Source organism: Phocoena phocoena, chromosome 12 (genome assembly GCF_963924675.1).
Source record: "Phocoena phocoena chromosome 12, mPhoPho1.1, whole genome shotgun sequence".
NCBI classification, from domain to species: Eukaryota; Metazoa; Chordata; class Mammalia; order Artiodactyla; family Phocoenidae; genus Phocoena; species Phocoena phocoena.
Genome location: NC_089230.1, coordinates 7385364 through 7401414, shown reverse-complemented (window position 1 = coordinate 7401414; position 16051 = coordinate 7385364). Strand labels below are relative to the sequence as shown.

Below are 16051 nucleotides of genomic sequence, written 5' to 3'. Positions count from 1 at the left end.
ACCAGCTTGACCAAATCCCCGTCAGAGGGACTTTCTTTCTCTGTGTTCTCAGGAGTTCATGGGAGGTAGTTTCAGTTTCAGTCCTCATTCTTAACTTGTCTTGTTGTTTTCTGCCATTGCTACCGGAAAGATGTCTATTGCCACTCCAGGGTGAACTTAGCATATTACAGGGATAATCAGAAGTTTTTATGTGCATACGTAATAGTCATACATAACTTACACCTCCTATGAATTGTTTTCATTTTACCCTTTAGTTAAAATGAGCAGTGCAGTGCCTTTGGGACTTCTCTTTTGTTACACATTTCAACAAAATCTCTGTCCCAGAGCAGTTAGATACTGGCCTTTACTTCTTAGAAAGAGTTGAGGACCTTGAGAAAACTTGACAGCATTTTCTTAACGTTTTACTGAATTGACTATTTATTTATCTGTACTCACGGAGCTAACCACATACATTTCTCATGGAGGGGGGGAGGGTGTGTGTGTGTGTGTTTTAATTTGGTTCCTCGGTTTTTGTTTGTGTTTGTTTTTCCGCAGTCAGTTATAAACTTAAATTGTCACTGAAGTTGTCAGTGGGACTCACTTGTAGAGCTGTCGTGATTCAGTAGAAAAAACTATAGCTTAAGAACCTAACCTGGGTAATCAAGTTCTTTCCACGGGAGCCAACAGCGTTCTTCTCAGCAGCCTGAGAGCGGCGAGAGGTTGCCTGGTCAGGCCGGGACCCAGGGAATCTGAGCGCCAGTTGCCACTTAAGTTCCCCAGCATCTGGCACCGCAGCACCTGCTCACTGAAGGAGGGGGTGGAATGCATTTCCTAGTCCCCCTCCCTGGCCTTAACGAAAAAGTAAAGGCTAAATAAAACACTTGTTTACAACTGGGCCAGAGCAGATGGCGGGCCCAGTGCATCAGCACGACTGTGCTGTTGTTCACTCCCTGGTGTGACGTTAATGTGAGTACTGCAGGTGTCCTCAGCTGGGAAAAACATCAAGGACACCAGGGCGGCCTCGGCCAGTTTGCAATCAACATATAACAAACCGGAGCCTCCCAGCAATGATCTGGATTCTGGAACCCTCTTTTTCTTTGCTTGCCCTCCTAGGCAACTGTTTTATTTAATGAGTTTTAGCTTTTTTATCGGTTGAATATTCTCTAAAGAGAACACACAGAAGGGGAGTTCCCTGGCGGTCCAGTGGTTAGGGCTCCTCGTTTCCACTGCAGGGGGCATGGGTTCGATCCCTGGTGAGGGAACTAAGACCTTGCATGCCGTGTGGTACAGCAGAAAACACCAAACACGTAAATCTCCTGAGCTTCATCCTTTCTCTCGTCCTCCTCATTCACGCCTACTTTTCTACTAAAAAATTATATATTCAGGAAAGCGTGATAATTCTAAAAGACAAGAGGACCCTTTAGTGCTGAGCAAGCATAAATAAATATGAGTACAAAGGGAGAAGGTTTCCTTTTCAAAGATGGAAGCCAGGCATATGCTGAACGCCCTTGGCTTTGCTCTGGAGAGTAGATAAGCTGCTGTTCACGCGGTCATATGTCCTCACCCAAGTCTACTAAGAAAGGATGGCATAAAATCAAAACTATTGATACAATGAGATACCGCCTCACACCCGTCAGAAAGGCCATCATTAAAATGTCTACAAGTAACAAATGCTGGAGGAGGTGTGGAGAAAAGGGAACCCTCCTACACTATTGGTGGGAATGTAAGTTGATGCAGCCACTATGGAAAACAGTATGAGGTCTCTGTTGCCATATGATCCTGCAATCCCACTCCTGGGTATATATTCAGACCAAACTTTTGTTCAAAAAGATACATGCACCCCTATGTTCATAGCAGCACTATTCACAGTAGTCAAGATGTGGAAACAATCGACATGTCCATCAACAGATGAATAGATAAAGAAGATGTGGTATATGCATACAATGGAATATTACTCAGCCATAAAAAAGAATGAAGTAATGCCATTTTCAGCAACATGGATGGACCTAGAGATTATCCTAGTAAGTGAAGTAAGTTAGACAGAGAAAGACAAATACCATATGATATCACTTATATGTATAATCTAAAATACAACACAAACAAACTTATCTACGAGACAGAAACACACTCACAGACATAGAGAACAGACTTGTGTTGGAGGGGGAGGGATGGAATGGGATTTGGGGGTTAGCAGATGCAAACTATTATATAGACAATGGATAAACAACAAGGTCCTACTGTAGAGCACAGGGAACTACATTCAACATCCTGTGATACACCATAATGGAAAAGAATATGAAAAAGAATGTACATGTATGTATAACTGAAGAAACTCACACAACATTGTAAACCAAATATACTTCAATTAAAAAAAAAAAAGGATGGCATCAACTGCACAACTTTTAGGAAATTTAGAGCACTGACTTTTTAGAGCAAAAATGGTTTATGCCTTCTTCCCTTAAAGCACAAAGGAAAGAAAATATTTAGTAGAGAACATTTGGCATTTCCCACTAGTTACTATGGAGGAAAGGAGTGTTTCCTCATATAACCAAAGCAGCCCTAAAACAGTTCATTTTTAAATGAATGAACAAACCAGCATTAAAGAATCTGGCTCCTTCTGGATGATTTCGTAGGCAAAGTAGAAAGACCTGGGATGAGGGAAATAAGGAAAGACATACGCCCTGGTGATGACGCACGGCAGAGATGTCCCCTCCCGGAGATCTCAGTCCTTGGAGCAAGAAACCAAAGTCAGTTTCAGGTCCAGATCTTTCCTGGTCTGTTGGGAACAGTGATTCTGTGTGTCATCACTAAGGGGTATGAACAGAAAGAGGGCAAATGGGCGTCAGACTGCTGTGATGGTTTTCAAGGGCACAGGCAAAGACTGCCTTCCAGACAGAAGGCCAGTGTACTCAGGCCCTCTAGGAAGGCACTGCTTGGAACATTGTTTTCAAGGTAGCAGCTTCTCAACAAATGCCTTGACTTGTATTTCTGTAATCCAACCCTGCTCGGGAAGGCAGCTGGTGCACTAAATGCTAGCTGTCCTCCCAGTTGCTGCTGCTGTTGAATTTGGGCTACAATATTAGGAGGCATCTACCATTTGCACTTAAAATGAGCAGATTTACGGCCGGGAGAACACTAAGCGAATGCCCTTTGTTGTTTTGTAAAATTGTATTGAAAGCAGACCCTTGCAAATTTTCTGTTTTTGCAGGAATACCCTGGTTGAGGACCATTGTTGCTACCCTGGGAAGATTAGGCATTACCATGGCCTTTGAAATTGTTTATTTGGTGAATTCAGAATTGTACCCAACAACATTACGGTAATTCCAACATCCGTACCGTGGTTTCTCCTAAGTAATTCTGCAGCCGCATGTTTGAAGTTGACTTAAAAACTATGAAATAGTTTTCTTAGCTTGGCGACCTATTACCCTGGGCTGGATTCAGCCCGTGGAAAAGCTAAGTTTTGAGTTGTAGCTTCTTTTTGCATTATTATCATCAATATCTTCGTACACAGTTGGGGGTTTGTGGAAAGGCACTAGACCTGAAATCAGAAAATCTGGGTAGCGTGCTTGCGTCATGGGTTACATCTTCCTTCATCAGCAGGGCTCTGTGTAAAGGCTACAGCCTCTGTTCTGACCACACTCCACAGCCGATTATTGAAGGACAAGATGAAACAATGTGCATAGCTAGGGCAGGTTGGCCTCCTTCCTTGGGGGAATATTCCTGAGCACACCTTACCGCCAATCTGGGGTGCCAAGGAGACACATAAGCGCCACAGAGCAGGCTGGATAGTGAGCCGCTGATGGAAGATTGATTTCCACCAATACTGTAGACCCGCCTCCGCCCCCAGCTAGCCTCACTGTGAGTCAGCTTTTACCCAGACGTGAACTGGTGCAGGTTGGAAGTGATGCGCTTAGGGTATGAGAGAGGAGAAATTTTCAAAGTTAAAAGCTAGAGAAGTGGGAAATGTCGTTACGATTTCTCTGTTACTTAGATATCTGAAAATGTTATGTATCTTGAATTTATTTAAATACTTTAAAACAATTTTTTTGTTCTGCAGAAACTTCGGAGTTTCACTGTGTTCAGGTTTATGTGATTTTGGGGGGATCATAGCCCCGTTTCTGCTCTTCCGCTTAGCAGCCGTTTGGCTAGAACTACCTCTTATCATCTTTGGTAAGTTCTCACTTGACATCCTATTCTTAAATGCTCTCATCCACATTTTCACATTAATAGAACCTAAAATGATCATCAGGCTGGATATCAATTTTAACCATTTGCTCTTTTTATAACAGCTGTTTCCGTTTTGAGGAACCACAATGAAATGTGGACCCTAAACCGTTTACATTTACTTTACATTAAGGGTTGCTATAAAAAAGTGTTCCGTTTAGCTTTCTTTGTTGAGGTTCTGAGTTAAAATCAAACATTATGAAACTTTTTTATAATATTGTGGAACATAACCAATAATTTTCCAAATAGGACCCTCTGTATGTTTAAAAACAAGCCTAAAAACAAATTGTATTGTTAGGTGCTCCATGTCTCTCAGTATTGTATCTGCATGTGCTTTGACGCTAAGCACATCGTGCCCAAAGGCCAGAGGACGCAGAAGCCCTTGCAGACACGTACCGTAACCTCTTCGATGCCCCTCAAGTTCACACCCTCCTTCCGACCTTCAATCTTCACGAAACTCACGAAGGGATAGAACCATAGCATAGGGAGGCCCCTTAGGGTAATTCAGTCCAGTGCATCTCCAGTGCTGTTTCTGCCCAGATCTCATACCCTCCTCAGCAAGAGAGGATGCCGGCTGGCCCCTTGCTCACCTACCTTTCCTCCACCTCCACTTCCTTGCTCCCGGTAGAGGTTTTTCACCCATCGCTCCGCAGTTTAAGCTCCAACGAAAACATTGCGTCCGTGAGGGCATACGTCCGGAGGAATGCAGGCGTCCTTCAGCTGTGCTGGAGACCATAAAGTCGGCTTCTAATCACTGACACCAGTGATTCCATAAAAGATCATTTCAAACTCTTTCACGGGATCTGATAAACAAGCTCAGCGTTGATTCTGGGCCAGCGTGAAAAAGCAAAGAGAGGGGCCACTGTGCAACCAAGACAGAGCTGCCTGACAGCCCAGGCCGTCGAGGTTCGGGGCTTGCCTGTGAGCACGGCTGGCGGAGCTGGGCGCTGGTGCCGCAGGGCAGGCCCTTGCTTCGCAGAGTCTGGCTGGGGAGGGAGCCAGTCACAAGGGAGTGTGATAAATAAGGGCGCCATGAGAGCACATCGCAGGGAGCACCAGCCCCGTGGAGTCAGGGAGCAAGGGGGCCGTGTGGAGGTTGAATAGGAATTATGCACGTGAGAGGTGTGGGCTGGTGCTCTAGGCAGCGGGAAGGCCTAGAGTAAGAGGAAGTTAAAGGACAGAGTGCAGTGTGTAAGTTGGGGCCTGAAGAGAGATGCAGCTGGGGAGGTGAGCTGGGGCCGGACCATGGAGGGTCTTCTCCGATGTGCAAAGGGTCTGCTCTTTATCCAAAGAGCAGAGTTTCAAGCCGGGCTTAACAGTGTCAGGTTTGCATTTTAGAGACATGACTCTGATGGCAGGTATGCCTATGAGTTAGAGGGGGACAATGCTACTGGTGAGACGATTCAAAGAATGTTGGTGTAATCAGGTAAGAGATTTCATAAGGACTGGGTCTAGGGTGATGGCGCTGAGAATGTTGAGGAGTGGAAGGATCCACAAAAATATATTGGAGGTTGAATTGGCAAAAGGGGGTGATTGACGGGACGAGGGCCAGAGGGACCAGGGAGCTGGCAGCCGGCCTCCGGGCTGGCAGCACCGTAGGTGGCGGGGCCAGTCCTAGTTTAGTGAATGTCAGAGGTGCCCGTCTGCAGGAGGACGCGGAGGGATACTGTTTGTAGCATGAGGTGCCTCTAAGAAATCCAAGTTGAAATGGTGAGAGGCCAGTAGGTTTGATGAGCTGAGTCGGGAGCAAAGTGTGGCCTTGTGATGAAGGTTTGGAAGCCATCTGGATGCAGATAACCACTGAAACCATGGGAGTGACCGAAACCCCGTCTACAGGGAACAGGACCGAGTGAGAGGAAAGAAGGGGGCCCAGCATGGAGCCCTGAGGAACGACAGAACATCCAGCATAAGCAGAGGGAGAGGAACCAGCCAGGGGATGAGAAGGGATGCAAGAGGGGCAGGAGGGAAACCGGGAGCGCGTGGTGCAGGGAAGCCCGGGGACGGCGGGTGAGGTCACCAGCCGCCTGAGCTGCCACGAGGCCAGGCAGCAGAGACGAGAAGCGGGGCCACTGCACCTGGTGGTGGCAGCAACTGGCGACCTGGCTGGAGCAAGGCCAGAGGGGATGCGGAGCAGAGCTGGATCAGGGCAGGTGGAGCTGGGAGGTGACTCTGGCCCGCCAAGGTCAGCTGTCAAGTTTTCAAGAATTTTTGAGCCAGTTTAAACACATCCATCATTAAAAATGGAATATATAAAATAGATTAAGAGCAGAGGTAATAAATACGCACACCTCATCAGTTCCTGATTCATTGAGTTCTACAGCATCTGTCCCCGAGGCTGGTGCGTCCACCGTAGTCCACGGTGGAGATGCTGCCGCCCATCTCCCCAGAGCCTCACTCGCGATGTCACACTGCTGGTTTGAATCGCTCGCATCCACGCTGGGTGTATTTACACCACAGAAACAGGGAAATGCTGCTGCACGTCAGGACTTTATTTTCTGGAGAGCTGGTTGTTAGACATTTACCAGCACAGCTGGGATATGAAGATGTGTAGAAAATAGGAGAGGATGGTGTTTCAAGAATTGCGGTTCTAAAGAACGGAAGAAGGGAGGATGGTGAGGTTGATAGAAGGCTCTTTAAAGAGGAGAGATTTGAATATGTTTCAAGGCGTCCACTGACGGGTTAAAGGTGCTGGAGAGAGCAGATGAATCGCTACAGCGCGGAGCCCACAAAGACGCCAGGAGATGCTCTCGGGCAGATGTGGGCACGAGTCTTGGGTGTCACATGATGGAAGCGGGAAGGGGAGGGGCAGGGTGCAGTGAAAGGAGGCTGAGGGACTCCTTGCTGGTGGCTTCTATGTTCCCTGTGAAGTAGGAGGTGAGGGCTTCTCGGAGTGTTTGGCACTTGGTAGGTCCTCAGTAAATTGTGAAACGAGTGAATGAATGGATGGATGCCAAGAGCACAGGAGCGATGGAACTGTCTAGAGTTTGAGGAAGGCTGAGAACCTGTGAAATCATGACAGAGGAACGCTGGGCAGGGTGACCAGAGGGCTGCTGCGGGGCAGGATGAGTCCAGGTAGTGAGCACAGCGGCTTCCAGACCGAGCAGGGGGCCATGAGGGGGCGCTGTGCGTTCCCGGTACCGTAACGCCTTTCTCCTGTGCCACAGGTATCCTGGCATCTGTCTGTGGTGCTCTTGTGATGCTTTTGCCTGAAACCAAGGGCATTGCCCTGCCAGAAACAGTGGATGATGTAGAAAAACTTGACAGGTACGGTACAAAATTCAGCACGTCCTAAGTAGAAGCAGCATTTCAAACCCACTGGGAAAGGACGGTGCTAAGAAAATTGAATATCCAGGGGGGCAAATATAATATTAAATCCCTGTCTTACATCTGAAGCAAAAAGTTCAAAGTAGATTTAAAAGGTTAATGTAAAGCAAATCTGTAAAAGAATATGTTTTATTTTTTAAATGTGGTTATGAAGAGGGAAACATTTCTAAATAAGGTGTTAAAACTCAGAAGGAATCTAAAGGAAAGAGACTGATGATTGGACAAAGTAGAAATAATTTAGGGCTTCCCTGGTGGCGCAGTGGTTGAGAGTCTGCCTGCCGATTCAGGGGACGCGGGTTCGTGCCCCGGTCTGGGAGGGTCCCACATGCCGTGGAGCGGCTGGGCCCGTGAGCCATGGACGCTGAGCCTGCGCGTCCGGAGCCTGCGCTCCGCAACAGGAGAGGCCACAACAGTGAGAGGCCCGCGTACCGCAAAAAAAAAAAAAAAGAAATAATTTAAATGTGCATCGATAGGCAACCGATGGTGAAAATGATAATATATCTATAAAATAATTGAGATATATCTATATGGAAAGACATGGAGAGATTTTCAAGATGGATTACAAAGTGAAAAGTCACAGAACAATGTGTTACAGTATTTATTAAAAAATAAAACCAAGAGTAATCCCTCTCTATAGCTAGATGGGAAAATAAATGCTAGTCAGATGATGATAGAATGGTAGCTCAATCGATAGATGAATGATAAGTGATACATAGATAGATAGAAAGAAGATAGGAGAAGGACAGTGAGAAAGAGACTGAACTTGGCAAAAGGGTGTCTAAATGGTGTACAGGGAAAGTTAATATCCAACCAACACATGAATATGAAATATGTTTTTGTTATATCAAGAAAAATCCACAGTACACATATTCTAATCTCCTCTGAAATCTTCCATAATAAAAAGACAGGAAGAGAGAATATGAATATGAGAATGCATAGGAAAGGATCTAAAATGATAAAATATACCCTCTGGGGATAGAAATCGTTCGGGAAGTGGGGTGTGGAAGGGAGGACATTACTTTTATACCCCATAGACTTCTGAATTGTTCGATTTTTTATTTTTTTAATTACAACTCATGGTCTTGTATCATCTGTGAATTTTATTTTTTTTAATTTTTTAAATTTTCTGGCTGCACCGTGTGGCATGTGGGGTCTTAGTTCCCTGACCAAGGATCGAACCTGTGTCCCCTGCATTGGAAGTGTGGAGTCTTAACCACTGAACTGCCAGGGAAGTCCTCATTTGTGAATTAAAAAAAAATAATTTAACAGCTAATTTTATTTATTTATTTTAAATTTATTTTTGGTTGCATTGGGTCTTCATTGCTGGGCACGGGCTTTCTCTAGTTGTAGTGAGCGGGGCTGCTCTTCGTTGTGGTGCGCGGGGTTCTCATTGTGGTGGCTTCTCTTTTTGTGGAGCACAGGCTGTAGGCACGCAGGCTCAGTAGCTGTGGCTCGCGGGCTCTAGAGTGCAGGCTCGGTACTTGTGGTGCACAGGTTTAGTTGCTCCACGGCATGTGGGATCTTAGTTCCTGGACCAGGGATCGAACCTGTGTCCCCTGCATTGGCAGGCGAATTCTTAACCACTGCACCACCAGAGAAGCTCCTAACAGCTAATTTTAAAAATAAAAATCAATCTTCTAAACAGTGACCTAGAAATTAAGAGTATGGATCTCTAAATATTTAAAAAGTGTATCAAAAGTATTTATGACAAGACTGAAATGTTAGTAACCTCATGGCAGTTTTATTCTTCACTTGACAGACTGGGAAGAGAATAGAAACCGACATTTTTTAGGTCCTTATATACGTGATCAATGGTTTCATATACGTCATTTCATTTAATACTCAAAGTGATTTTGTGCAATACAAGTTCTTGTCGTTACTGTTTTGTATGCTAGGAAATCTACGCTCAGAAAGACTTCACAACTTCTACATGCTAGTACTGGGATTGATATTGTCCGGTGTACAGGCGTGACTGTTGTTTTGGATAGTTTTATTATCTTATGCTGTATCCTACTTGATTATGAGTATTTTAGTAGCAAGAATCCCCTGGTGGTATTGGAAATTTCTCTCTTCATATCCTCTTTTAATGAGGTCCCATCCCCCTCCCCAGAGATAGGCAACCATCGCTCAGACGTATTTCAACCAGACCTTTAAAACCTATACAGTGATTTCATAGTCCTATTTCTTGATGCTATTTTGAAAAATAAGATTGACGAATCATCTCAGAACTTTCCTAAGAAAGGCTTATCAGTGTACTCAAAACCAAACCACCAGCCGACTTCTAACAGGACTGGCCAATCAGAGCACAGGTGGACATTCGTCCCATGAAGTAACCCAATCAGATTCTTGTGCTTGTTTGTAAGTAAACTGATAGGTAATGGCTTATTCCTCAACCAAAGCTCTACCTATGTTTTACCGTAAAACAATGCTATGTGAAGCCTGAGGTGTGGTGGGAGATTCTCTTTAAGACATTGCCATTTTATAAACCAAAATTAAGTTAAGAAATTTATAAAAGGGGGGACTTCCCTGGTGGTCCAGTAGTTATGAATCTGCCTTCCAACGCAGGGGACTCGTGCTCGATCCCTGGTTGGGGAACTAAGATCTCACGTGCCGTGAGGAAACTGAGCCCACACGCCACAACTACTGAGCCCCCGTGCCACAACCAGAGAGGAGCCCGCGTGCCACAGTGAAAGATCCCGAGTGCTGCAACTAAGACTCGACGCAGCCATAAATAAATAAATATTTTTTAAAAAAAGAAATTTATAAAAGGTATCAAAACTGTCCTCTTGAGTGTTACATCATGGAAAGACTTGCATCATCCAGAAAGGATAGACATGCTGCTAGCTGTGTCATCACAGACAATTATGTGGTTTGTATGAGCGTATGGGGGCCAGATCAGGGTGGGCGGTGTCCAACCCTGTCACCCCAATTGCAGTCATGCTAACAGACCAAAGGAAAGAAGACTATATAAGGTTAGATAAAGCAGGGGAAATGGTGAGAAAGGAAATAGGATTATCTTCAAATAAGATATCCAAACTTTAAGGGCAACTTCTCGTGGGCTGATGCCCTGCAGGATCTGTTCAGGGCTGGGGTACGCAGGAGAGCATCCCGGCCGGGATTATAGGGTCAAAAGTAAGAAGTTCAGTGCTGACTGTTGGTGGCACAAGCCTGGGAATGTGTCGTTGGAGTTTTGAGACGTCTAACTCAGTGGTGCAGAGTTCTTTTCCTGCACATCTGCTGCCCTCTCTTGTGAATGCCCTCTGTGCCAACCCTCCAGCGACAGGGACTGCATCCTTCTGTTTGACTCGACTCCATTTGCTGCTGCTCATTTATAGTGAGCGTGATAGACTCATTCTTGATCCCCAGACCAGTCAGAGGTCAGATTTTCAAACTCATCAGGAAAAAGTGGAGGAAGAGGGAGTGATTTGAGATCGAGACTCTTTCGCCAATTCAATCATATTAAAAATAGAATTAAACAATTAGAAGAGATGGAGTTCTGGAGGTGAGAAGGCCATCTCAATGGCGTGCAGGGAAAATTAATATCCAAGCAGTACATACACAGGAAGAATTCATCCAACAAAAATTCAACTTACATGAATTTTTTTCTGTTTGTAAATTTTCATAATTAAAAAATTGGGTAAATTAATTAATTATGCCTGGTCCCTACCCTTGAAAAAACGTCTGATAAAAGTCTGATCTATGGTTTTACAAGTTAAGCACACTGATTGCATTCTATAATCACTTACTCAGGAACAAAAACTACTTAGCCCCAAGTTATGGAAACCTGTTAGTATTTTCCCTTCTACAACAGCACTTAGTCATTTTCTCATTTCTGCTTTCTTTTGTTCACATCAGCAGCTCATTTCCAAACCATCTGTTACGGAGTAGAAATTCATAAAGAATTTATATGTGCTATAATGCTAATTAACCCCTGCCTAGGGATTGAGGGCAGGCAAAAAATGACTTGGAGACAGTTAATTTTGTTCCCTTTGAGTTGGGTTTTTATGAGTAGTTATGCATGTGTGTATTCGATCAAAACCAACTATGAAATTGAGTCGTAACAAAAAGACTTCCTTCTCACTAGTTGTGTAACCTTTTATAAGGACTTTCTCTTTTCTCCTTTGTTTTGTTAGTCCACATTCCTATAAATGTGGCAGAAAAAAGAAAACTCAAGTTTTGAGCTCTCACCTTTGAGCCCCCTGCCAAAGATGCAAGGAAAGAGCTATTCAGGCTGGTCCCCCCAAGAAACCGACGTGCCTTGCAGAGACGTGTGTGTTGTCCACTTCAGCTGTGCAGCTCCAAGTGTTTTCAATACTTTACAAAGACATTCAGACTATCCAGAGTATTTTTATACAGCGCCGGATGAATCAAGACTCATCGTGCTGTCAAAGTTTCTGGGAACATGTAATATGTGACCGGTTTAGCCAAGAGCCCGTTGTGTGCACAGCTCCTCCTGAGGTTTTTTCTCACGCTGGGGCGGTGTCTCTGACCCACTGGGTTATGGAGAGACAAGAGAAGCCCCACCCAGTTCTCAATGACGGTTCCGTCAAGAATGCAAGATGTGCAAACCAAGGATCTGGGGCAAGTGTACAGGAATGGGTTCATCAAATCTGATCAAGACGTGGAGGCTCTGAATGGAGGGTTCTGATGATTGCAGGGAAGATGAAGATTTGGGGATCTTGTTAATGCAGAGACTGAATCTAAGGACCTCGGGCCACCTGGCTCTGAGCCTTTGCTTTCTCTTCTCACCTTGAGCCCCTTAAGCTCCTGGAGCATCTAGGTTTGCAGGCACTTTTAGGCCTTGTTCCAGAAATAAGAACAAATCTGCTGGACAATTCAAGGATTTGGCTCTATTATTTATAAAATCAGATTGGTCCTGAGATGATTCAGGATGACTGCGGTCCTCCTTTAGTGGACACCTAGAGCCACATATTCAGTGTTTTACTGATGAAACCCATGGACTACGAATTCATGGGTCTTCAGATTTTAATCATACAGGGATATTTATCTTACATGTGTGAGTTCAGCTCTGTGATGATGCCCATGGTCAAGAGTGAAAACTATGGACAAATCTCATTCAATCTTGACACTTTTGACTTGTCTTGGGAAGAAGCTTACATTTTAGTTTGAAAGAAAGGTCAGTTATATCCATGCTTAAAAGAACTAGCAGAAGTTTATATTGTACATGACTTTACAGGTACTAATAAGGGATTTGATCTTTCTTTTTTGTTACTGAGACTTTTTGAAATGTGGAGTTTAAATACAAATATGCTGTCTTTTTGATGTCCTGCTTTCTGTGTCACATTTGTTATATTTTCAGGTTCAGTATGTATCTTATGCAGAATTGTTTAATGAATTATTTTGGGTGGACAGGTAAAATGTGAGCCAAAGGGAAACCTTGCCAGTGAGGAAGAAAGTTTCTATGTGAACGTGTGACGATATGTACGGTGTACGTGCTAATTGTAAAATAAGTTTTTAATCCTTAAAGCACATCAGAATTGAATATGAATACTTTATTTTTCAATGAAATAAACACAGTTCTTTAAGGGTGTAATGCTGCATTTACCCTTTATTCATACACCCTTGTATTTTTGTTTCTTTTGCATTTTTCTCTTTGCTGTGAGATGACTGTTGCTTCTTGATACGATCACCTTGGAATTGTATTTTGAGTTGACATTTGGGTTCTGATAACAATAAAAAAATGTAAATTGTCAAGAAAAATCAATTGGCATCCTTTCTCTTCTTTCTGAACGTGCGTCACTGTAGAACACTCTTCCCATGTGACAAAGTGTACTACATATCCAGGCAGCCAATTACTGATGGAAATTAAATGGTCCGCCTTCAATATATGTTCGTTGCTCCTTTCCAGGCTCTTGGCACCATTCCTAGACTCATGTGTGACCCAGAATACCATTCAGACTCTTAGCTGGTCTCGTGTTATGACACTTCCATTGCCCGGTTTACTTCTCAGAATACAGCTGTCTGCCCAGGGTCTCCTGCGCTGGGCTAGAGTCAAGTTGTCAGTAACAGATTTCATTCCCAAGAACAGAATGTGCTCTCATGATTCCCCATATATGCTGCAGCTTTGAAAACATTCATCCCAGTGCCAAAAATAAAGACATTAAAGATGTGTGACAAGGTAAATGTATAGCTGACTTACTAGGGCTTCTCTATTCATCTTACAGGCTTCTCGTTCCTCTCTTCCTTATGAGAGAGAACAAAATCACTCGGGTCTGTAAGAGTTACACCGTTTACAATTGGTAGGATGAACGAAGAGCATGAAAACAGTGAAAATCAAAAGATTAAGTCAAAGGAAGTACAGAGTTTATTTTCAACAAATGTCATAGCTGTATTGCCTCATTATTACAGAATCCAGCAGTCCATGGACAGGAACAAGTTATCCACAGCAATACAAACAAATGTTGCGGCTGGCAGTAGCTGGTTAGCTAAGTACAGTGTCAAACTTGGTTTGATTACTGTCAATTATTTTTGAGCACGCTGAATTCCCTACCCATGTTCCGGCTTCAGATCCGTTGATGCTTCACTCTGTCTCCCATCTAATTAATTCTTTCTCATTATTTCTTCAATCCAAGTAACAAACTTTGAAACACGAACATACACACCAGGCTTATTGGGGCGTGCACAGCCAAGACCCCATGAAGTGACTCCTTGTAAAATGTATTTGTCCTTCTCAAAGCAAACCAGAGGCCCTCCACTGTCACCCTACACAGAGGAAGGGAAAAAACCATGAGAGGATTAAGTTTCCATCCTTTTAGTATGGGATGTCATCCTTCTATTACCCAAATGTAAGTTGTTCCCAGTATTTGAACATCCCTTTCCAACCAGAAAGGAACTTAGTAACATATTATTTGAACATCTGCTGTGCTTCAGTACTAGGCAACGTACGTTTAACGAAACCGTACCATTTAGTGTTTCCCCGGGGGGAAAAGAAATCCCTTGTGAAAACTGTATTCATCCCTTCAAGCCTTGGGGTTTCTCTTAGGGAGGGTAACCCCAAGAACAATCTCAAAGGAGGTGTGGGAGGGTCTTTGTCTCATACCAACCTCCCTTTCCTACTAGAAAGGCCACGTCCCGAGTCCCACCCAAGATCCCCCTCCCAGAGGCGTAGGGGCTGTTGCTTAACTATTCCCTTATAACCAGTGTGGAACTCAAGGCCGAAGAAATCACCCTAGATGACCTGAATCAGCCTTCAGAGACACGCTTAAAAGGTTTCCAGGCAACATTTAGACTGTGGCCTTCGATTGACAAATCCTTCTAGAATTTGCTGCTTTGGGGCTGAAATGTCTAAGGGGCCAAAACAGGCCAACACAAGATGAACTTTGATCTCTTTAGTCTTTTGTTACCTGGCAACTGTCAGCACCTCCAGCCAGATGCCCCGCACACAGCTCGGTGGGTTTGACTCTCCCATTCAGATACTCATAGCGATTGCACACCTTGTTTTCAATCACAGGCAGCCGGGCTTCCTTGAGCAAGCCAGCACCGTAAGTGCCTGTGTTTAAAAAGATGAAACACACGGTGACTGGATCGAAAACGTGTCCGCAAGGAAGCTTCCAGAACAACAGAGCAGCAATGATAGATCTCATGTTCATCGTGAGGTTGGATAAAACAAGAAGTCAGTTCCCGGTACTAGTAGAACTCTTTCTTTTTTCTTTTTGACCCTTGAAAGTATAAACATTATATAAGATTTCATGTTCCCAAGACCTAGACTTAATTAATCTGGGCTTCTTTATGGGATTTTGAGGTTGGTTTGTGTTGTTATTTTTTGGTTTCTTTTTTTTTTAAACTATAAAGAAATTTACTTTTAATGTATAAAGAGAGATTGAGAAATAGTAGTGCTACTATTTTCATATATGCCCTTCTAGGATTTTGATATGCTTCTTTTACTACTTATATCGTATTGCACATTTTTTCCACACAAAGTTATATCATAAAGACTTTCATACACCTACAATCTGTATAATTAATATTTTAGTTGGACGTGACTGATTAATGGGTTTGGGATTTCCTTTTGGGGATGAGGCAAATGTTCTGTAAATAGTGGGGACGGTTGTACAACGTTGTGAAGGTGCTAAATGCCACAGAACTGTACTCTTGAAAACAGTTAAAAAAGTAAATTTTACGTTACGTATATTTTACCCCAATATTCGGAAAAAAGAACTGTCATTGACTGACAATTAACTTTTTCAGGTACAAGCTCATTATGTGGTGTAGCTCATCTAATCCTTAAAACAGTCCGGTCACCTAGGCACTTTCGTCATTCCTATTGTACAGTTAAGGAAACTGAGGCTTAGGGAGGGTGTGTAGTTTGCCCAAGATCACCCAGCAAGTATGGTGGAGCTGGGATTTGAACTTGGGTCTGCAACATCGTGGCCCAAATTCTTCACCACCACGTTCATTGGCTACAACAGCTGCTCTCAGCGTATCACTTCTTTGTTCCTACAGGTTATTTATATTCCTTAGTGTTTTCTTAAGTCTAAGTTCTGAGGGATTATATAGACATATT

The 16051-nt window shown here is 43.7% G+C and overlaps 2 protein-coding genes across 7 annotated transcripts in view; one reads left to right on the top strand and one right to left on the bottom strand.

The window, feature by feature from the left end:
* The window catches only part of SLC22A3 (solute carrier family 22 member 3), an 85976-nt gene extending 74255 nt beyond the window's left edge, over positions 1-11721 (top strand). The window contains exons 8-11 of the mRNA XM_065888959.1: positions 3188-3296; positions 4037-4149; positions 7368-7467; positions 11661-11721. Of these exons, the coding sequence (XP_065745031.1) occupies positions 3188-3296; positions 4037-4149; positions 7368-7467; positions 11661-11721 (383 nt within the window). The remainder of the gene's footprint in view (positions 1-3187; positions 3297-4036; positions 4150-7367; positions 7468-11660) is intronic.
* Positions 11722-14088: 2367 nt separating this feature from the next.
* Positions 14089-16051, bottom strand: part of PLG (plasminogen) — a 44028-nt gene continuing 42065 nt past the window's right edge. For 5 of the 6 annotated variants that reach the window (XM_065888541.1, XM_065888536.1, XM_065888537.1 and 2 more), the window contains 2 exons: positions 14892-15037; positions 14089-14250 (listed from right to left, as the gene is read on the bottom strand). In XM_065888541.1, the coding sequence (XP_065744613.1) occupies positions 14089-14250; positions 14892-15037 (308 nt within the window). The remainder of the gene's footprint in view (positions 14251-14891; positions 15038-16051) is intronic. The other variant, XM_065888542.1, reaches the window with a different exon arrangement.